The sequence below is a fragment of the Lissotriton helveticus genome, chromosome 7 (assembly GCF_964261635.1).
Source record: "Lissotriton helveticus chromosome 7, aLisHel1.1, whole genome shotgun sequence".
Lineage (NCBI taxonomy): Eukaryota > Metazoa > Chordata > Amphibia > Caudata > Salamandridae > Lissotriton > Lissotriton helveticus.
In genome coordinates, this window is record NC_136068.1 from 734,908,473 (window position 1) to 734,929,426 (window position 20,954).

Here is a 20,954-nt window from a genome sequence, read left to right on the forward strand (position 1 = left end):
CTCCTGCTTCTTGTCCAGCAGTATCCTCTCGATCGAAGACACCTCTAACAACTCTCGTCTTGTGGTAATCTGCAGCAGCAGTATACGTAGGAGGCAACAAGTAACCAACGTAACATGTTCCCGAAAAATCAGGCGGCAACCATGTATATGCTCTGTCGTAACAAACAAAATACGTGCCCTTAGCTGCCAAAAACGGCGGGGAAGATTGAGACGAAAAAACGTACGTCTGAGTACAAACGCTCTTCCCCAACTGAGCTTTCGGATTCCTGCCATTACCTTGCAAACAAAAATGACCTCGGTGGGGTACGATCCAAATCGAAGATGACTTCTTTCGTTTCTGCTTTTCACTCAGACTAATACTATATCCAGTTGCATTCCAACCGACATATGCTATCAACTCATCTCTGGGAATAGTTCTATAAGTGTCGATCTCTCTACTCATGTTTAAAACTCCTTTCACCAAAGCTTGGTTACTCGTGTTCTCTCTTCCAGAGCGCGGAGGATAAACCTCAAGGGCATAAAGGAACATAGTCTGAAAAGCCCACAAAGACCCATTCTGACTAAACGGTAAAATCAAATAGGGAACACCTCTATCCGTAGTATGCGGCATAAGACCACACACCCAGCAATTAGTGATGTTCACCACCAACTGATGAACAGTAATTGTATAAATGAGTTATTTACAAATTCTGATCTTCAAATCTGTTCGTGTTCAGGTAAAGTATGAAAAGAATGCAAAGAAGTAGTAGCAGGTAAAGTTGTAGGTTGGGAAATGGGTGCAGAAATCAGTTGAAGAGAAAATATAATCCAACCCACCAAAGCTAACGTCATGCTAAAAAACATCAAAAGACATTTGATCAGAAAACATTTGCTATGCATAATTTTACACAGTTTCTTTTTAAAGTTCGTTTTCTCAACGGCTCTCTCAATCCCAAAAAACTCCATCCCCTAACCGATGCTGTTCACGGCGGTTGGTTCTCTTCTGCTAAAGAATGCTTCTGTCTGCCCAGGGAACTCCCTTAGACCAACCAGAACCGTCGACCTTGCGTCTTCGGCTGCACTCCCTAGTCTTTACACCGTGACCCTACAGCTGAACCCGGATGGTGGTTCACAAAAATATACCAAAAAAGTTTCTTGGCTGAGAGAGTTCAGTTCCAAAAATCAAAAAAGGAAATTGTTCACTTTATGAGTTCATTTGTTTCTAGGTCGTAGATTAGAACGCTCTTTTCCAGGCTTCGTTTGAGGCTGAAACAATAGTTCAGGTTCAGTAGTGTCTAATCTTTGAGATAAAGGCACAGCTTCTTGAAGGACATCATCCTCTTCTTTCTCGGAACCTCTCCACACCAACTCAGCGTCGCTAAACAGTGCAAACTTCGGCACCCTTTCAGTCTCAGAATCTGCAATACCTTTGCGGACCCACTGGTCGTACGGCTGAGGCAACGGCGCTCTCTTACAATGTACGCCGTGGATCCAATTCTTCTTCCCGAAGACTTTCACTGAGGTCCTCGTAGACAATAAGACTTGATGTGGGCCGGTCGTAAGGGGCTGATCATTCTTAGTCCGCTGAAAATTTTTCACCAGGACCCAGTCACCGGGATTGAGGGTGTGACCTGGGTTCAGTCTCAGAATCTGCAATACCTTTGCGGACCCACTGGTCGTACGGCAGAGGCAACGGCGCTCTCTTACAATGTACGCCGTGGATCCAATTCTTCTTCCCGAAGACTTTCACTGAGGTCCTCGTAGACAATAAGACTTGATGTGGGCCGGTCCGACGGGGCTGATCATTCTTAGTCCGCTGAAAATTCTTCACCAGGACCCAGTCAACGGGATTGAGGGTGTGACCTGGGTCCGCAGAAGCTGGCGGCAATTTATCATGAACCTGTTGATGCAAGACACTCAATTTAGTCATCAAGTCATACAAGTAGTCCACTAGCATGGGATATTCGATGTCGCTAAACTTAGTTGTCCTCGGCACTCCCCACACGTTTGCCGGAAGGCCAAAAACTATCTCATAAGGACTCAGGCCTATTCGGGAATGTACTGTAGTTCTAGTCGACAAAAGTGCCAAAAGTAAAGCATCAGGCCATTGAAGACCAGTGCTCGCTTGAATCTTGGCCAGCTTTAACTTCAACGTGCCATTATAGCACTCAACTAAACCAGCTGATTGGGGATGATTTGCAGCGTGGAATTTCTGGTGAATTCCCAACCCTTCACACACTCGCGTCTTCACCTTCCCCACGAATTCACTCCCATTATCACTCCATACCATCCTTGGCAACCCAAACCTCGGGAAATATTCTTTGACCAGGACTTTAGCAGTGGACGAGGCAGTATTATCTTTTAGGGGGTATGCTTCTACCCATCTAGAAAAGGCACAAACAACTACAAGGACGTATTTCAAATTGTTGCACCTTTCCATGTGGATGAAATCCAATTGCAAAACCTTGAACGGATGCGTCGGAGGAGCAAAGTGACCAGCTGGAGTTGGGGTTCCCTTGCCAGGATTATACATCAAACACACCATACAATTCTTGACCACATTCTCTGCACACTTGGGAATCCCAGCATTCTGCCATACTGGAGCCAAAAACTTACAAATCCCTTTCACGCTGATGTGAGACAAACCATGTGCCATAGTAACCACTGCAAGCACATACGCATCTGGCAACATCCATCTTTGGTGTTCTGACAATTCAACCCAACAGCCAGTCGAATCCAATCTACCCGTAGTTTCTCTCCAAACATTCTTCTCACTTTCATTAGCTTCAGCCTGTATCGATTTCACACTCTCAATCGTATCTTCGCACATTCCAACATCACCAATCCATCTCGCAGGGCCTGCCACATACATTCGACTCATCAGATTTCTTGCTGTGTCTTTCGCAACTTCATCCGCAAACGCATTACCACGGCCAGCATCATCCGTAACCTTCCGATGAGCACTACACTTCACAATCGCAACTTGCTTCAGCAAAGTAAGTGACTCGAGAAGCTCATTCACCAACTGTCCATGCTGAATCTTAGTCCCACGGGATGTGAGGAATCCCCTTTCTTTCCACAAACGTCCGACACTATGGGCAACACCAAACGCATACTGGCTATCGGTATATACATTCACTCTCTTTCCTTCAGACAAAACACACGCTCTCGTTAGTGCAATCACTTCCGCTGCTTGTGCTGAATTATAGCTCACTCGTGCAGTTTCAACAACTGTACTTAATGTCGTCACGGCATATGCTGCAGTCGTGTCACCATTCGGAAGCTTGTAGCATGAACCATCAACCCATAGCGTACCATCAGGATCCGGAAGAGGAGAATCTTTTAAGTCAATCCTACCCTTCGTCTCCTCTTCCGTCCTCAGAAAACAATCGTGCTGTTCCTGACCATCTGTATCCACCGAAGTCGGCAACATAGTTGGTGGATTCAATACATTGCATCGCTTGATATGCACATGACTAGCCAAAAGTGTCAACTCATAACCCGACTACCTCGCACTAGTAAGGTGCTGAGTTTTCGTTCGATTTAATAAAGTATCCACTGCATGTGGAACCATCACAATCAACGTATTATCCATCACCAGTCCAGCAGACTGTCGGATAGAAACAGCTGCTGCTGCTGTAGCTCTCAAGCAACTTGGCAACGCTCTAGCTACCGGATCTAAAGTCGACGAGAAATACGCACATGGACGCTGCTTGTCACCAAATTGTTGAGTCAAAACTGACAATGCACAACCCTCTCTTTCGTGGACATACAGTGTAAAAGGCTTACTGTAGTCGGGAGTACCCAACACTGGAGCAGAGCACAACGCATCACGCAACTCAGAGAAACTCTTCTGACAATCGTCAGACCATGGAAGAGGATTCGGTATATCCTTACAAGTCAATGCCAACAGAGGTTTGGCCAGCAGAGAAAAATTCGGAATCCACTGTCTATAATACGACGTGATACCCAGAAAAGCACGTACCTCTCTGCGTATTTGGCACAGTCATTCGAGCAATCGCTTGAATTCGTTCTGGGGTCAACTTTCTTCCCTCCTTCGACAAGAGATGACCTAAGTAGGTCACTTCTTGGTGACAATACTGCAACTTTGAAGGTGACACTTTATGATGCAAGGCAGACAAATGTCGTAACAAAGAAAGAGTAGCTCTTTTACAAGTTTCCTCATCATCAGCAGCCACTAATAAATCGTCCACATACTGAATGAGAGCAGTACCAGCAGGCATCGCAAGAGTATCAAGCTGAGTTTTCAAAGCCTGGCTATCAATGTAAGGACTTTCACAATAGCCTTGAGGAGCACGTTTAAACCGGAAGCTTCGTCCTCCTAAACAGAAGCCGAAAATATCCCTACTCTCCTCGGCAATTGGAATGCTGAAGAAAGCATTCTTCAGATCTATAACCAAAAACCAGGCAGCTGAAGCCGGAATCATGGTCAACAAAGCAGTAATGTCAGGAACAACAGGAAACTGCGGCGCAACAATCTTATTAACTTCTCTAAGATCCATCACAAACCTGTAGACAGGCGGCTGAGAAGAGTCAGTACGCTTCAAGACAGGCAAAACCGGACTGTTACACACATTACCTCTCGTTTCTTCAATCACATCTTTCTCAATTAAATCATAAATGATTGCTAAACGCGCTCTTTCACCATCGCTAGAAATCCTATATTGGGGGATACGTGGCAATTTGACATTCGCTTTAAGCGTTACAACGTAAGGTGGAATCTCCAAAAGACCCACGTCATTAGGACCAGTAGCCCAAAGAGTATCAGGGAGAGAACACAATTCCGGTGGAAGCCGATCTTTAGACAAATACATCGGAGAGATCACTTTCTTACCCAATGTAAGCTGTACTCCCGAAGGAGAACAATGCAATGTCGCATTCAACCTTTTCAACAAATCCAAGCCCAACAAATTCTCACCACAACCTGTCGTTAAAATGAGGGGTGCTTCCAATTCACAAGGCCCTATAGAAAGAGACAAAGGACTAGAAACTGGATTACGAACTGGGGCGCCAGAGAATCCTACCAAAACATTCGTTAAGCCAGACAAAGGTGCGCCAGGGAGTTTAGAGTGCACGATAGAACTCTTCGCTGCACCAGTATCCAAAAGAAAAGGCTCTACCACACCCGATGTGGCTACTGCAACATAAGGCCCACTCTGATCTACTGGAACCAACACTACTCCCTCTCTTTGTCTATGGCTGTCCTAGCAATCATTATAGTCAGCATTCTCACTCTCAACATAATAGTCATCAGCATAGTACTGAGTCGACCGACCAGATGTAATTTTCTGCTGATCAAAGCAATTCATAGAATTTTGTGGAGGAAAGGAACGTTCGTACTGAGGAAACGCACCACGTCCTCTACCTCTTGACACTTGCTGAAAAACACCACGACCTCTCGGGGCCGGCATACCACTCGCACGTTTTTCGTAAAACAGGGCACTCATTTTTATAATGACCTTCCTCCTTACAATACGTACACTGATTCAAACCCAAGGGTGGTCTCGGAGGAAAGTACTCAGGTTTCTGTGATATCCTCTGAAACTGTGGAGGTTGCTGAAACTGTGGACGTTGCGGTGACTCTTGCTGATTCGAGCGAGGCGGATACGCCTGCTGCAAAAGAACCTTTGTCTTTAAGTCTTTAGTCTTTTTCTCTACTCTATCTTTCTCGTCCTTATCCCTATTCTCATAGTACTGTGCAGTCGCCAATATCTGGGCCGACCAGGAAACAGCCCAAGAACTTTCAGAATCTTTCAACTTATTACACAGTTCAGGAAGTAAGTTAAAGACAAACTTATCTACAACAATCTCTGCCCACCTTCCGTACTCATATCCTGACCACTATGATCTATAAATGTCTCTTCAAACCTAGTGAAGAAATCAGATACACTTTCGTCCTTCTTCTGCTTACATGCTGCTAACTTGTTCCAATTCACTCGCAACGCAGGCATCATCGTCTTCATAAGATTTATTTTGCCAGGTAGTTCTGCTACTAGAGCCTCAGGCTTAGAACCACCAACTTGTCTGGCGTCCGCAGCAGCAATATTGAGCCATGAGTCACCTAATTCAACTGCATGATCCTCATGACGAATCTTTGCCCATATAGGTTGAGGTACTACGTTACCCAACAGCATATCTATGTCGGCTAAATTCATGATGCATGCGTCAACTGTCTGAGACAATTCTTTGTAATAGCCAGGTGGATTCTTACGGGGATCAGGTAAAGACTGTTTAAGGGCCAAAACTTCTACTCTCTTCCATGGCACATGTACCCATACTCTTTGAAAATATGCTGGTATAGCTGGGGGAACATTATTCGGACCAGCAGCTACCGTATCACGCCACACTGGAGGAACTTCTCTCATCGGATACTGTCTCACTTTCCTCCTAACTGCGGAATCAGGCTCAAACAGTCACTGAGAAGGGAAATCGTTTCTAAACGCAAGTACCATCGCAACTGCTTCCTCAATTCCGGGACCCACTATCGTCTCTTTTGCAAACTCAGACTGAACATTTAGCAATTCTACAGGGACTGAACCCAAATCATTATCTTCCCATTCCTCATGAAGGAAAGTACACATAACTTCAAAAACATACCTTTGTTTCGGTGCCTCCCACAGCTGGAAAACATTCATAACTGACTCCAAGTTATAGCTCGAAACATTTGAAACCCATCTGCGAGCCAAGAGATCTAACACTGCCCGTTCTTCAGGACCAGGTAGCTGACTACGTATTCGTTTACGTGCAGAAACAGGGGTCATACTCAATGACCCAAAGAAAGGAGACAAAAGACCAGTAACAGTATCAGTCATTCGTTGTCGAGCAGAAGGAGAAGCTGTCATAAGGACAGGAGACAAAGTATTCTGAGGTGATAGAAGCGTAGGGTTAGTAGCACGAGAAGTTGAAGGTACAGGAGAATAAGGCAAAGTAGTTCCAGACAAAACCGATAGCAAAGTCGGCGGCCCCAGAGGAGGCTGCGCCGTAGGAGGAAGAACCAGCTGAGGAGGAGCCGGTGGTTGAGCAGCAACAAGAGGTTGTGCAACTGGAGGTTGCGGAGGTGCCGTAGCACTTTGTGCATAAGGGGGTGGTAATATCAACAAATGTGACATTAAAGGGTCCTTTTCAGGATCCTTTGTCGCCTTCTCAAAGAGAGGTGGCAATGCTGGATAACATTTGTCAATAGCCATATTATGTTGCCTATCTGATACCTCAATTGCTTTATCTTCTTCGTCTTCTTGAAACAGCCTAGCAGCTTGCATTATCGACAACCCCTTTTCTCTCTTATCTCTTTTAGCTTGTTTTATTTCTCGTTGTCTAGCTTCTTTACGCCAAAGGCGAAAAGAGTCAAACATTGCCGGCCGGGCTTTCTTGTTAAACAATTTCGTTTCTAGATTATCTAAAATCTCAGTATCAAAACTACCATGTTGGGGCCATCGTAAAACCCCATCTTTCCTAGTGTAACAGACCCATACTTCATTAAACGTAATGGGCCCACGCCGTGTTTAGAATAGAGCTCATAAGTCGGAGTTCTAAGACCAGGCATCTTATAGCTCACTAATCTAGCTTCAAACTTCAAGGGGTTATCAACTCGCAAATATACGAGCCCCTCGGCTTCAGCTATTGCCATATCTGAAAGTAACTAAGAACCAATACAAACTAAGGACCAATACAAAGATCGTGGGAGCGACCCACTTATACTTAACCAAGTATCTGTCACACCACCAGAAGACCGTCTATCGTCTCGCTCTACAAAGGATCGATCAAGGGTCCAAGACAGGGCGACAGTCAGGGCAGCAGTCCTTCGTAGCCGTCGGAAAGCGGGAAACCTCGCAGCAAAGACTTTCGGTCCACGTCGACATACAGGGGTCGATGAAGTGGGGGCCCTCCTCTAGAATTTACTCACGTGGCTCCTCACGAACCTCAGGCTTGGACCGGTACCGCTGAAGTCGCCCAACGTTGGGCACCAACTGAAGAACCGGGTTATTTAAGACCCAGCGGCGTCAGGGACACGCCCGAAGTCTTCGAGTTCACCTGTCCGGACTAACAGAGACACGGAATACTTCTAGGTGGCGTCAAAGATCAAATTTATTAGCTGCAGCTAGTAACAGTAACCCAGCAATACAACACGGTGTACGACTCGAGAAACTGCTCGTTTTTACAGAGCAGGTCATCCCTTTTTATCCCCCCAAAAATCGCATTCCCAACGAATACCAAACATTTTATGAACTGTCCAATCACGAAAAGGCACATCAGAAGTATCGCATGACGGTAAAACCCACTTTTCACTTGTCCGGCCCATAATCAATCATCGGACAAACCCAACATTCTTCTTTAGGCAGGTCAAGCAAACCCATAATAGAAAGACCACAACCGATATCATAAACAGGCCATAAAGGAAGGAACAGAAACAGATGGAAGTAGGATAGAGCATATTTGTGTGTCGTAAACCCTCGCAACGTCCTAAGATTTGATCTCTAATCTCGATCAACTAGCGGGCGGGAACTGGCTTAGCAAGGTTAGCTTCAGGCAACGAGGTCAGTCCACTACAGGTCATGTGGAAGTCAGCTAGAGTACGTGTCCTAAAGACTCGTTCGGCCGCAGTCATCAGCCTATGTGAGGGCAGCCACAAAATGGCTGCCTTACACAAAATGGAGACTTTAGGTTCAATACGAAATCATCAATTAAACTATGAATCCTTGAGCGTATCATAGCGAAAACACTCGTACTTGCCGAACTCGTCATTTACGGTTCTCCGATACCAAAACCGTAACGGAACCATGACATTTTAAACACGGGTTCAGAACTCACGGAACCTCAGACCTAGGCGACAATCGCCTTGACTTACCAAGTGGAGAACGACGTCCCCGGACCCCAGAGGGCGATCGACGGTGGAACTGAACAGTAAGGAGACCTGTAGTCGACGAAGATGCCAGGAGGGCGAGATGACTCAGACTAGATGTGGAGTGAAAGAAATAAAAACAGCTGTGCCGAGAGAAGCTTCATACGCCGCTCCAATCCAGACTTAGGTTTCAGACGTTGGCAGGATTCACAGTCTGTGAAGTCATGGTGCTCGCCCATAACACGTGATCCATTACAAAGGTCAGTAGAGACTATGTTTATGATAATCACCCAAAGGAAAGAAAGCCATCACCTAAAATGCAATGGTATCATTGTCACCATGCTCAGTGTGAGAATGCATATATTATCCCGCAGAGAATTAGAAATGCCTTATGTACAACGAAAATCCTTGGAATGTGTAGGATTACTTAATCTAATGCATAAGCAAAGAGGTTGTAGGCAAATAATAGTGAACTCCGAGTGAGGTTGATGCACGAGAGATAGAATACAAAATTAGTGTGTCATTTTAGAATTCTTTGTGACGTAAATGGAGAGGATATACAAAACAAACGTATTGACTGATATATATATTTTTTTAACATTTAGAAGGATTCCACCAAACTTGGTGTGGATGACCCCAATTATTATTGTCCTGAGGAAGGTGTAACCATATCCAAGGCCACACACCGAAACGCGTCGACGCACTTTGCCTATAGAATCCAAGTAAAGCCGAGTGGTTTCCATATATACGCCAATCTTGGACGTTGGAAGACTCACACGCATGACAATAAGGCTATTGGATCGTATTATTTGGGACCAACATCGTCTGTTCCATTGAAAATGAAGTTTTTTTTGTCTGTTCTCTAATCTAGCCATTTGTATTTATTTTGTGATATTTGTCTTTTATGTATACTGTATTAGCCTTTTTGTATTGATGTATGTTCTATGGAATTTTTTTATTGTACTAGGAAATGTGTGCATTAACTGTCTTTCAGAAAAAACAGTTTTTTCTGAAATTTTAATTTCATTGTGGGCTCCTTATGTTAAGGATAACACCCTGTTAAGTGAGGTAAAAAAAAAATTAATAAAGAAAACGTATATATGTTACATTTTAGTTGGTGGCTAAAGTTCTTTTTTAATAAATGTGCTTACGTCATAGTTAAATGTTACTTGTGATGTAAAAGCATTCTTCATAAAGTTAATCCAGGGAAATTCCCTTTGACTTGATTGTCGGTAGTACCCTGTTCCCTGGAACAAGTGGGGTCTTCCATCTTTTATTAGCTCGCCCACACACCACATATAAATAAGATGCAAGTCCGTCGGGGACATTTGCTGCAAACGGAAATGACAAGATTTAAAGCCCGGAGCCATCGCACACTGTTCCTGACGCGAAGCGTCAAAAATGAGGCCTGAAAACAGGCCAGAGGAGCTCACTCCGGATCCGCTTTGCACGCGGAAAAGAAGGAAACTGACATCAGTGCGGAGGGAGGGACTTAAATGACCTCGCTGACGTCACGTAAGTGGATGACGTCAGGGCGTGGTCGTGTGGCGCCATCCTCCGGCACGCAGAGGTGCTGCTGCAAAATATTTCCGGATCCAGTCTCACGCCTGGGGATATTCTAAGTTAAGGAATCTGCGGCTAGATGTCTATCAGATATGAAATGCAATAATGAATAAATACATTAAATGCTGCTCTGAGGCATTTGCGAAGTTTAACATGAAAATAGGAGACTTAAATTAACCAAAGTGTAGTGAGAGCTTTCAAATTAAACAATTAGAATATCACCACCAAAATGTCAATTTAAATGACTCGGATAACAGAAGAAGATCTGCTCGGGGACCTCGTACTTGGAAATCATTTTGTACATCACATTCCAGAGTCTTTTTAATCTGAAACTTCACAGCGCAGAATTTTCTGGTGTGAGATGTGGAGTGAAAGAAATAAAAACAAGTGTGGCATGAAGTTGTGGTGGAGTGGGGACCTGTATAGAGGAGATGGTATGAGGTCTATTTATACCTCAACTATATTTAAGTACTAGTCTAATGGCTTGTTTATTATGTGAAGGGCTTTTTGGAGAAATACCAGAGTACAATATTTTCTAAAACACCATTAGAACTTTTATAGAGTTATGTAGTTGTTTCCGTACATCTCAAATTTGTACTATACAGCACAAAGGTGGCAGCACTAATACAGTCAATGAATGTTTTCATTTAAGACTGAAAACTACTTCAGGTGGCCTATGACAGAAGTAGCTGATTACACTGTTAAACTAATGAACAGTCTTTGTTTTACATGGGACTTTAGGATCCACTCTCTCAAAAGAGTTTGGCGACTTAACACTGCTTCCATGAAGGACACCATATAAAAAACAAGACAGGAGCTGTAACATGCTGACAATTGTACAGAAAGGAAATCTAAAAAAAGAACATATTCCAAATTACCTTTCCTTTCCTTGAATTGTGTCTATGATGGGTCTTTTTTCTTGACTTAATGCGGTTTTAACGTGCCTCCTCCTTAAGACCGATTGGACTCCCATGAGCAAAACGCTCCAAACCTCATGAAAACCGATAAAGAATTTCGTCTGATTTCTACTCTTTGATTAACAACTCCGTTCAGGTTGTGGGCACACATGATCGACGCAGTAACATTTAATCATTATTTAGCTACTGTAACTTTAACATACCTTAACTACATTGAGCGGATTCAGAAAGAACACACCTCGAACTAAAAAAGTATTTGGAAGTTAGCGAGATGAAAATATTTCGACAGTCACTTTCACTTGGTTCCACTGTTCACACCAACGGCAAAACTGGGAGAGGCAGGCTACTGCTGTGTTTGGTCTCTCGAGTGAGGGACTCATGTTAACGGAATCTTGGTTCTGGGTAGGTGGGATGGCTTTATGTTTCTAGTAAGAGATGTACTGGTATACATTGGGACTGACTGTATTGCTTAGTTTCTTTGAAGAGCTCTCCTGTCAAACACAGTAGGCATTTTTTGTTTTATAATGAGAAAAATAAATGTAATCGACTGTATCAATTGTGTTTGCTGATATGACAAGTCTCTATCGAAGATAGCAGTCACATTCTAAATTAGCAGACCTTTGTTTATTTTATTAGTTAAAATCTTGTGACAAATCTTGAAGGATTGTTTATTTTTATTGGGAAACACCCATATCAAATGTATTAGGCCAGGCTAGTGAATATGTTTGTAATTTTATGCATAGCCTCTGAATAAAGTAAAATCACAGGCTCAACGTGGATTTATAGATTGTCATTAGTCTATGTTAGAGTTGTGTGTTTCTAACTCCCAGCAGTTTTCTGAATCTGTCTTGGACAGCTTCGCCTTGGCATCTGGAGAGTGAGGTCCTAAAAGAGGTATGATAAGTGACTTGTACAAATAATACCAGTGAAGTACATTCCAAATAAATCATGTTTATTTGCCTGAAGAAATATATGTTAATGTACTCCTCTTGAAGGAAGCACGTAGATTGACAGAATTGGACCAGACCCGCTACTGTTCTCGTGACCAAAAGCATACTTTTCCATGTTTTGTTATGTAGTTTGTGGCAAATCGGTAACTTTTGAACGAAAACTATTTTAATGAAATACTCACTTCATCCCTGCAAATGTCTCCCAACCTTTGCTTCTTCAAATTTGCATTTCCTTGCTTAGTTCTTTCAAAAATTATTTGTTAACTATAGGGATTCCAAGTGGGAATTAAAAGATGTTTTAATACAACGTAGTAAAATAATCAATGACTTTAACTGGTATGTTGCGCGCAGAAACACCATAGCAGATATGAGGTGGCATATAAAGTACAATGATTTTTCGGGGATTTGGAAACACATGGTAGACTTATTCACTCCTGTACTTCCACCGTGGTTTTAACAATTATGGAAAAAGAGTCAAAGTATTTCTGCAGCAAGAACATATGTAGTAGCACTGCTTATATCAAATCCTCACCCAGCATACCTACTACAATGGACAATCAACTGCGGAAGTAAACTCGGAGGCTGTACCAGCCCAATTTTCAAAGACATCAGTGGGTGTGATTTAGCTGTTCGATTCTAGAGCTTGGACGGAGAGTATAATGGAAATGAGTGTCACCAAGCTGGACAATTCAGAAAATGGGTAGCTTATTAGCATCAAAGTTGGCATGCAATACACCACACTCGCAGAGCCCTTCTGCTATAAAGATATTGGTCTTTGGGCATGCCCAGTAGAGGTGAAGGGAACTTGGCACATAGATTCTTCCCCAAACAGGACTTGATGGCCGAGACGAGCAGGCTCGGAGGGTCTCAAGGCGCTAGGAGGAGGGGGGTCCTCTACTGCTCGAACAGCCAGGTCTTGAGTTGCTTCCTGAAGGAGAGGTGGTCTTGGGTCAGGCAGAGGTGGATGGGGAGGGAGTTCCACGTCTTGGCAGCCAGGTAGGAGAAGGATCTTCCTCCTGTTGTGGTTCTTTGGATGCGGGGAACGGCGGCGAGGGCGTGGCTGGTCGATCGTAGCTGGCGGGTGGGAGTGTAGAAGGTCAGGCGGTCGTTGAGGTATCTGGGGCCTTGGTTGTGGAGAGCTTTGTGTGTGTGTGGGTGAGGAGTCGGAACGTGATTCTCTTGCTGACGGGGAGCCAGTGCAGGTCTCTCAGGTGTCCGGAGATGTGGCTGTGTCGGGGGATGTCCATGATGAGTCGTGCTGAGGCGTTCTGAATGCGCTGGAGTCTTTTCTGGAGTTTGGCTGTGGTTCCGGCGTAGAGGGAGTTGCCGTAGTCCAGTCGGCTGGTGACGAGGGCCTGGGTGACCGTTTTCCTGGTTTCGGTGGGGATCCACCGGAAGATCTTGCGTAGGATGTTGAAGCATGACGAGGAGACGGCGTTGACTTGTCTGGTCATCGAGAGGGAGGAGTCCAGGATGAAGGCCAGGTTGCGTGCGTGGTCCGTTGGTTTGGGTGCGCTGCCCAGGGCAGGGGGCCACCAGGAGTCGTCCCAGGCGGAGGGTGATGATCCTAGGATGAGGACTTCAGTCTTATCTGAGTTCAGTTTCAGGCGGCTGTTCATCATCCACTCGGCTACGTCTTTCCCGGAGACATTTCAACGTAGATTAAATCTAGATATGCCTTCTGTAACACATGACACCTTCTTCAAGTGCAGAATGCACAAATACCATTTTTATCAAGAGTTGGAGATGTAAGCCAACAAACAGAGCGTTTAAAACATGCCGGTATATATGCCAGAAAGAACACAGAGCGGCAAGGAAAAATTACAGACTAAGCATGGTGTGTACGGATTAAATACAAAATACACAAACCCAATGAGGCAGGGTCTCCAATTCCCTAAATAGCAAAAAGAAACTGTCCCACTAAAAGAACTGACGTCTGGCTCTTTAAAAAACGCAAATTCACAAAACAGACGTTCAACAAGACTTAAATTTAGAAAAGGTAGAATGTCAACTATGTTCCTGCCCCTTTTCATTCTCTATGTTAATCGGTATTTAAAGCACATGGATACTGCTTCAAGCAAGGCACCTAGTGTAATAGACAAAAACAGGTGACATACTTTAAATACGAACCTACGATGGATGCCAGTATATTACAGTTATACTAAAGAAGGCAGAGGGACATAAAGGGACAGCCCCATTTAAATATTTCATTTCAGATGCCTGGCACAAGACATGGAACTTAAATCTCCCGATAAGAACACACCAAGGGCCAGATGTAGGAAGCGTAATTCCGGTCGGTAACGGCCGAAATTACCGCATTTCGGCCGTTACCGACCGGAATTAGGCTTTTCATATGTAGGTGGCTTCATTTCAGATTCGGTAATTTACGGAATCGGTATTTAAGAATTCGGTAAATTACCGAATCTGAAATGTAGGGAGCACTCAAATGAGTGCTTTTCCCATTTTAGGATTCGTTATTTACCACCAACTAGAAGTTAGTCGTAAATATTGAAAACCTTAGAAAAAGCATTTTTTTTGCTTCTCCAACAGTGCCATGTTGCTGATCTACATGCCTTTAGGGCATGTATGTCTGCAACATGTGCACCCATACACATTTGAGGGGTGCAACAGGGTGTCAAAGTGACACCCTGCCATCCTTCAATGTTTCTCCCATTTACCGAATCGGTATTTACCGATTCGGTAATTGACATTCATTCCTATGGGCCATCAGGCCCATAGGAATGAATGGCAATTACCGAATCGGTAAATACTGATTCCGTAATTACTGAAACTTACCGATTCGGTAATTATTTAAGAAAAAGTACCTACACCCCATTTGCCTGTTCTTAAATACCGAATCGGTATGATTCGGTATTTAAGAATCGGTAATCTGGGATTACCTACATCGGGCCCCAAGTGAGATAACTTGTAGAGAGTGCCAACTCCATATCTCTGCCCAACAAAAAGTTCCACACAAAGATGGCAACCACTTATGTGATGAGGTGACTTAGATCAAACAGGAAAACAACTAACAAAAGAGACAAAAAGTAACGTGAACACATAAAATAATTTTCAGCCTCACAAACCTGATAGGGGAAGAATCGCTGGATGTCGAAGAAGTGGGCATAGGGCTGGACGGTGCGGAGAACAGAGGCCCTGATGGAGAGAGAGGCGATGTTGGGCTTGGGTTCAAATGGCTTGAAAGAGAACAAAACAAAACAACACTGTCAACAAACAAAATGGAATTGAACGAGATATTAAAAAAGAAACAAGAAACAACTGGAGGAAACAAACGATATCAAGAAGGGAACATTTAGGGACTCGAACAATTACTCTTGGGCAACACTTTTGCTAAATAAGCATCAGTCTTTCCAGCTCCATTGGTCATACACTGCGCAGCTCGACGCTGTGCTTTAGGCCACAATATACAAGTGTCAGGGCTGTGTTCAACAAGCGAATGTGTTGGCAATTTGTGTTACTCCTCTCTTGTTGATCATATTTCAGCCCAACAATGACGCCTGTGGCCAGCAATTTCATCCAATCCATTTCTTTCTATTAAGTAAAAGCATAAACTGCCTTTCTCGGGGCTGCAATCACCAGTTTTCTATTACACTGCAAGTGGAATGGGTCTTGTAAATCCTTACGCCTGACACATGGAGAAATTTATGATGGCACTTAAATAACGTTCGACAAGAGGATGGAAAATGCAACTACACCTCCAGTAAAGGTAAAAACTACTCCATTAACTCCGTTTTCTTTTGGGCGAATAAGTGACTTTGCCTGACCCCATAGCACTTTAACAAGTGAGTCGGTTTAAGAGATGAATTCTACTGTGTAGGGTTCCCCCTGTGCACCCACTGGACTAGATTCACAAAACTATTAACATTTCTTAAGATTGGAATAACGTGTGTGGAAAGAGTTGCCTCTCCATAAGCAAATCTGATACCTTAGGTGCCATCCACTTGACAGATCAATATTTGTTTAATCTTCCATCAGGCTATGCCACTTACGTGTGCAAAATATCAGTAATGTGTGCACATTTCAGTATAATCATAACTGAGACACCCAGATTGACCCCTTGGTGTTCCAGGGTCAGTTAAGGGAGTGGACAATGTAAATAGCCAGAGCATCCAGGATGTCCGTGGTGATATAGTGCGCTTTATAAATTTGCTTTACATTTAACATAACATTTAACATCCACACAGTCCTGACTGTCTGGGTATTCACCAACATTTACGACGTCTTTCTACACTTACCAGCACTTCCAAACTTGCCGCTAAATCAACCCGGAGAATGTAGTTAAGTGACGGGACGCAACAGATACATTTTTGCTGGTGGTGTATAAGGAAAGGTGTCAGGTGGAAAAGGAGTTTTACAGTTTCAGAATTGAAAAAAGTGAACTGTGAAGTTTGACAGTGAACCTACACAAACAAGTAACTAACCTTTGCTAACACCTTTTTTGGTAGAGACTATCTAACCACACCACAGATTCCACACCATGTGAATTTCCCCAGGTGCCAGACAATCTGAAAACCTTCGCGAGCAATTCCCTCATGCATCGGTAGGTGGCGTCATGCTGCTCTGCATCAGATCTGTCCAACCCTGGATGTGACATTGGGTCCACTATATCAACACCACCTCCCAGTTTTGATATCAGTTTCCTTCTGATCTCTGTCCGCGCCGTCAGACGTGGAGCCCTTAGAAGTCATAATGCCCCATGGCAAATCTCTAGACTGGGACCTTATTAAAGGACTGCATTAGTCCAATCCACAGAAGAGGGTAGGTTGGGGAAGAATCTGCAGTTAGAGTCTCTACCACAAAAAGCATTCCTAAAGTTAACTACTTTTTTCTTTCCCCGGAGTTTTATATAGAAGGTATCAGAAGCGCTTTACATGAGAACCCGTTGCGTTACACAAGAACACATTCATTTTTTGTTAGGCACAGGGAGATTACGTTATTTACCCAGAATCACAGGATGTTGAGCTTCATTGCAGAGACTCGAACCTGGTTCCCCAGATTTGAGATTGACCGCCCTAGCCCCTTAGGCCATAACTACTTGTTCTGATTGAGTTTTCTACCGGCAAATTCCTCACCTTGTGAATAGATAACAATGCAGTATTTCCCCAGGTCAGGGGCGTCGTGAACCCCCTTGGTGGACTTCTTGATGGGCATCTTCTGTCTGCAGCTCAGCAAACAAAGGCTCGCAACCAACGTGAAACGGTGGGTGGGTGAGTGAGTGAAAGGATGGACGGATAGTTTAATGTGTGAGTGAAAGGGTGGTTTGATGTGTGAGTGAAGAGGTGGATGGATGACTGAAGAGGTGGATGGATGACTGAAGAGGTGGATGGATGATTGAAAGGGTGGATGGATGATTGAAAGGGTGGATGGATGATTGAAAGGGTGGATGGGTGAGTGAAAGGGTGGATGAAGAGATGTCTGGATGAACGAGTGAAAGAATGGATGAGCAAAAGAATGCATGGATGGGTGTAAGGGTAGATGATCGTGTTAAAGTGTGGATGGCTAAGTGAAAGGGTGGATGGACCGCTGAGTGAAAGGTTGAATGGATGGCTGAGTGAATGAGTAGGTAGATGAGTGGATGGATAAGTGAAAGGATAGATGAGTGGATGGATGGATGAATGAGTGGATGGATAATGAAAGGATGGATAATGAGTGAAAGGGTGGATGGATGAGTGAAAGGATGCATGCCTGTGTGAAAGGGTGGATGGATGGTTGAGTGAAAAGACGGATGGATGGGTGGAAGGTTGAGTGAAAAGACGGATGGATGGGTGGAAGGGTGAGTAAATGGATGTAAGGGTGGATGGTTGCGTGAAAGAGTGGAGGGATAATGAGTTGACAAATGGATGCGTGAAAGGGAGGATTAATGGATGGATCGATGGAGTGAAAGGATGGATGGACAGATAGATGAGTGACCGGCCGCGAGGCTGAAACCGGGGACAACATCAGCGGTAGCACCGAACAACGTCTGAGGTGGTACCGGAGGTGGGGTCAACACCGGTGGAGGTGTTATTAGGTAAACCGGTGTCACCCGGGATCCGAGCCCAGATTCAGGGCGGCGGCCCGGAGGCCGCAGCCACCGGAAGGGCAGGACCCCCAATCGGGCCAATGCAGCAAGAAACTCTTGCACCTGAGCAAGCGTCGCCAATGGACCCGGGAAGGGCGGGTAGGCCGGTGGCGACGTCGCAGGCTTAGCCGGAACCGCGGGGTGGCACCATCTGCGAGGGGAAGTCGAAGAGCGACGATTCTTATTCGATTTCTTTTGGAATGCTTCGACTTACCTGACCCAGAGTGCAAAGACTTCGATCCAGATGAACGATGGCGACGGCTCCCAGACTGGTCCCTCGACGTCCCCCGGGACTGGGAACTTGAGCGGCATGGAGCCGACTGCCGGACTTCCAGCAACTTGGAGTCGTGGTCATGCCCCAGGCAGTAGAGAGACACGCAGGTGCAGGTCCGTCACCAACATCATGCGGTGACTGTCCCCGCAGTTCTTGAAGCCGGGCATCCTTACGACACCAGGGGTCGATCGACTCGGGTAAAAGGCATCGAAAAAAACTCAGTCAAAAAATGACTTGGGGTATATGCTCTTTCCGGATCTGCACTTGCTGGCGTGGAAAAAGAAAAAACTGAAGTCAGCGTGTGTGGGCGTGTCCAGGTAGCTCTCGCAACGTCATCACGGCGACCACGGCGACAACGACGCACGCGGAGCCACACAACGATGCCTACCGACGCGCAGGGGTCCTGTTGATGAAAACTTTCCGGATCCAGTCTGACGCCTGGGGGTAATTCTAAGGTAAGGAATCTATCACTAGGTGTTTCTTTCAGATTGGGATGGAACACCCCCAAGGTAAAAGTATTTTCTGGTAAATAGTTGGGTATAGGTACTTTCAGTTAGGTATGGTGAGATGTCTGTTGGATTTCACCAGGAATTGATCCATACACACAGACCAAAAGGCACACAAACTCTCCCACTCTGTTTTAAAAGGTTTAAAAAAAGTTGGTAATTTTACAAAATACTGTTCTCTCCCTTTGTTCCCCTACCAATCCAGATTTGTCTCCCTTTCCACAGTCCCTTTAGGCCCTCTCTCTCATGCACCATATTTGTTGCATAATGTATTTTAATATTATATACCCGTGTGATTGTTGAAAAATCTGAATCTCACCCCCATCCTACTGACCAAGCTACGTTCCTGTCCATACCGCTTTACAACCTGCCGACTTCGCCATGGACCTCGGTGAGGGCTTCACTGAACGGAAGTGGAAGTTCTTAGCTCAACTGACTTAGAACGAGCCCCTCAGTTATGACAGTTGTTGTAACCTATGGTGGGCATTGTGAGGTCCAAGACTTCCACCGCCCACATGATCACTGTTGCCAAATATTGATTAGGGGAGGACAGTACAATATCTGGTGAATTGTCTAACACACTAGCATCTTGAAGATCTATAAATAGTTTTCCATCATCGTAAGGAGTATCATCTGAATCAGCATTAACATCGTGAGTATGAGGTTGGGGAATTTATGGGTCAGAAGTACGAATTACTTACCTTCGGTAACGATGTATCTGGTAGAAAGGATTCTAGCCACAGATTCCTTCACGTAAAATTATCCCCAGGCACGAGACTGGATCCGGAAACTTTTCTGCCTCAGCATCCCTGCGCGGCGGGGGGTGGGGCGACATCACGCGACTCCGCCCAGGTATCGTCAGCGAACGTGACGCGCGCGAGGTCACATAAGACCCACCCCAGCGGGCCTATGTCAGTTTTCTTCTGAGAACTTTTCTGCACCACAACGCGGAACCACCAGATAAAAAACTGTGGAAGCATGGGAACAGTGTGCTAAGAGCAGAAAAATCGGAAAGAAACGGTGACTAACACCACCAACCAGAGTAGTGTCAACACTGTAGAACCCAAAGACAGGGAAAAAAAGATAGAACAAGCAGAGCCCTGCGCAGCCACCCTGCCAGCACATAGACAGCCTCCCGCCCCGGAGGCAAGGAACACGTAAAAGTCAACGCACACGTAGTAAACCTACCATCCCCATCCGGAGCAAGAAAGGGGACCAGTCCCGAGACAGACAGGGACAACAAACGTTTAAGCCACCCCAACATAGAGGGCAACCACCGACAAGGGCAAGACATGGCCAGATGACCCTTAATCAGAGGATAGCAAGGGAGGGAAGGAAGGAGAGGGATAGAAAGAGTCCCCCCAACACTGGAGCAGCCAGAGCAGCAGGGCACCGGAGCACCGGAACCCCATCCTCCAAAGAACCAAAGGAGGAATGAACCGCCCCAGACGGAGCCACCCGTCAAGAACAAAAAAGGCACTCACAGGAGACCCAGCCCCCCACCGGGAGGCGAGTACCGAAGACCAACCCAGGGGTCCTCCCAGAATAGGGGGAGGGCAGGCCGTGAAGGAATCTGCGGCTAGAATCGTCTCTACCAGATGCATCGTTATCGAAGGTAAGTAACTCGTACATCTGATAGAGACTATAGATAGAGGCGCAGATTCCTTCACTTAGAATAGATACCCTAGCAATACCCCCTGGGAAGGAGGGTCTGCGAAAGGACCCCACAAGCCAATACAGAACAGAGGGCCCCACAGGGGACCAGATCTGTGGAACAGGTAGAACCTTGTCCCTGCTGAGGTTCTGTGAGAATCGTAATGACG

The 20,954-nt window shown here is 45.1% G+C and overlaps 1 protein-coding gene across 4 annotated transcripts in view; it reads right to left on the reverse strand.

Annotated features, from left to right (window-relative positions):
• The window catches only part of ARHGAP26 (Rho GTPase activating protein 26), a 2,444,655-nt gene that overhangs the window by 274,835 nt on the left and 2,148,866 nt on the right, over positions 1-20,954 (reverse strand). For all 4 annotated transcript variants that reach the window (XR_013598661.1, XM_078653061.1, XM_078653060.1 and 1 more), the window contains one exon: positions 15,356-15,466. Coding sequence is in view for 3 of the 4 variants with exons in the window: in XM_078653061.1 (XP_078509187.1) it covers positions 15,356-15,466 (111 nt within the window). In the remaining variant the exon portion in view is untranslated. The remainder of the gene's footprint in view (positions 1-15,355; positions 15,467-20,954) is intronic.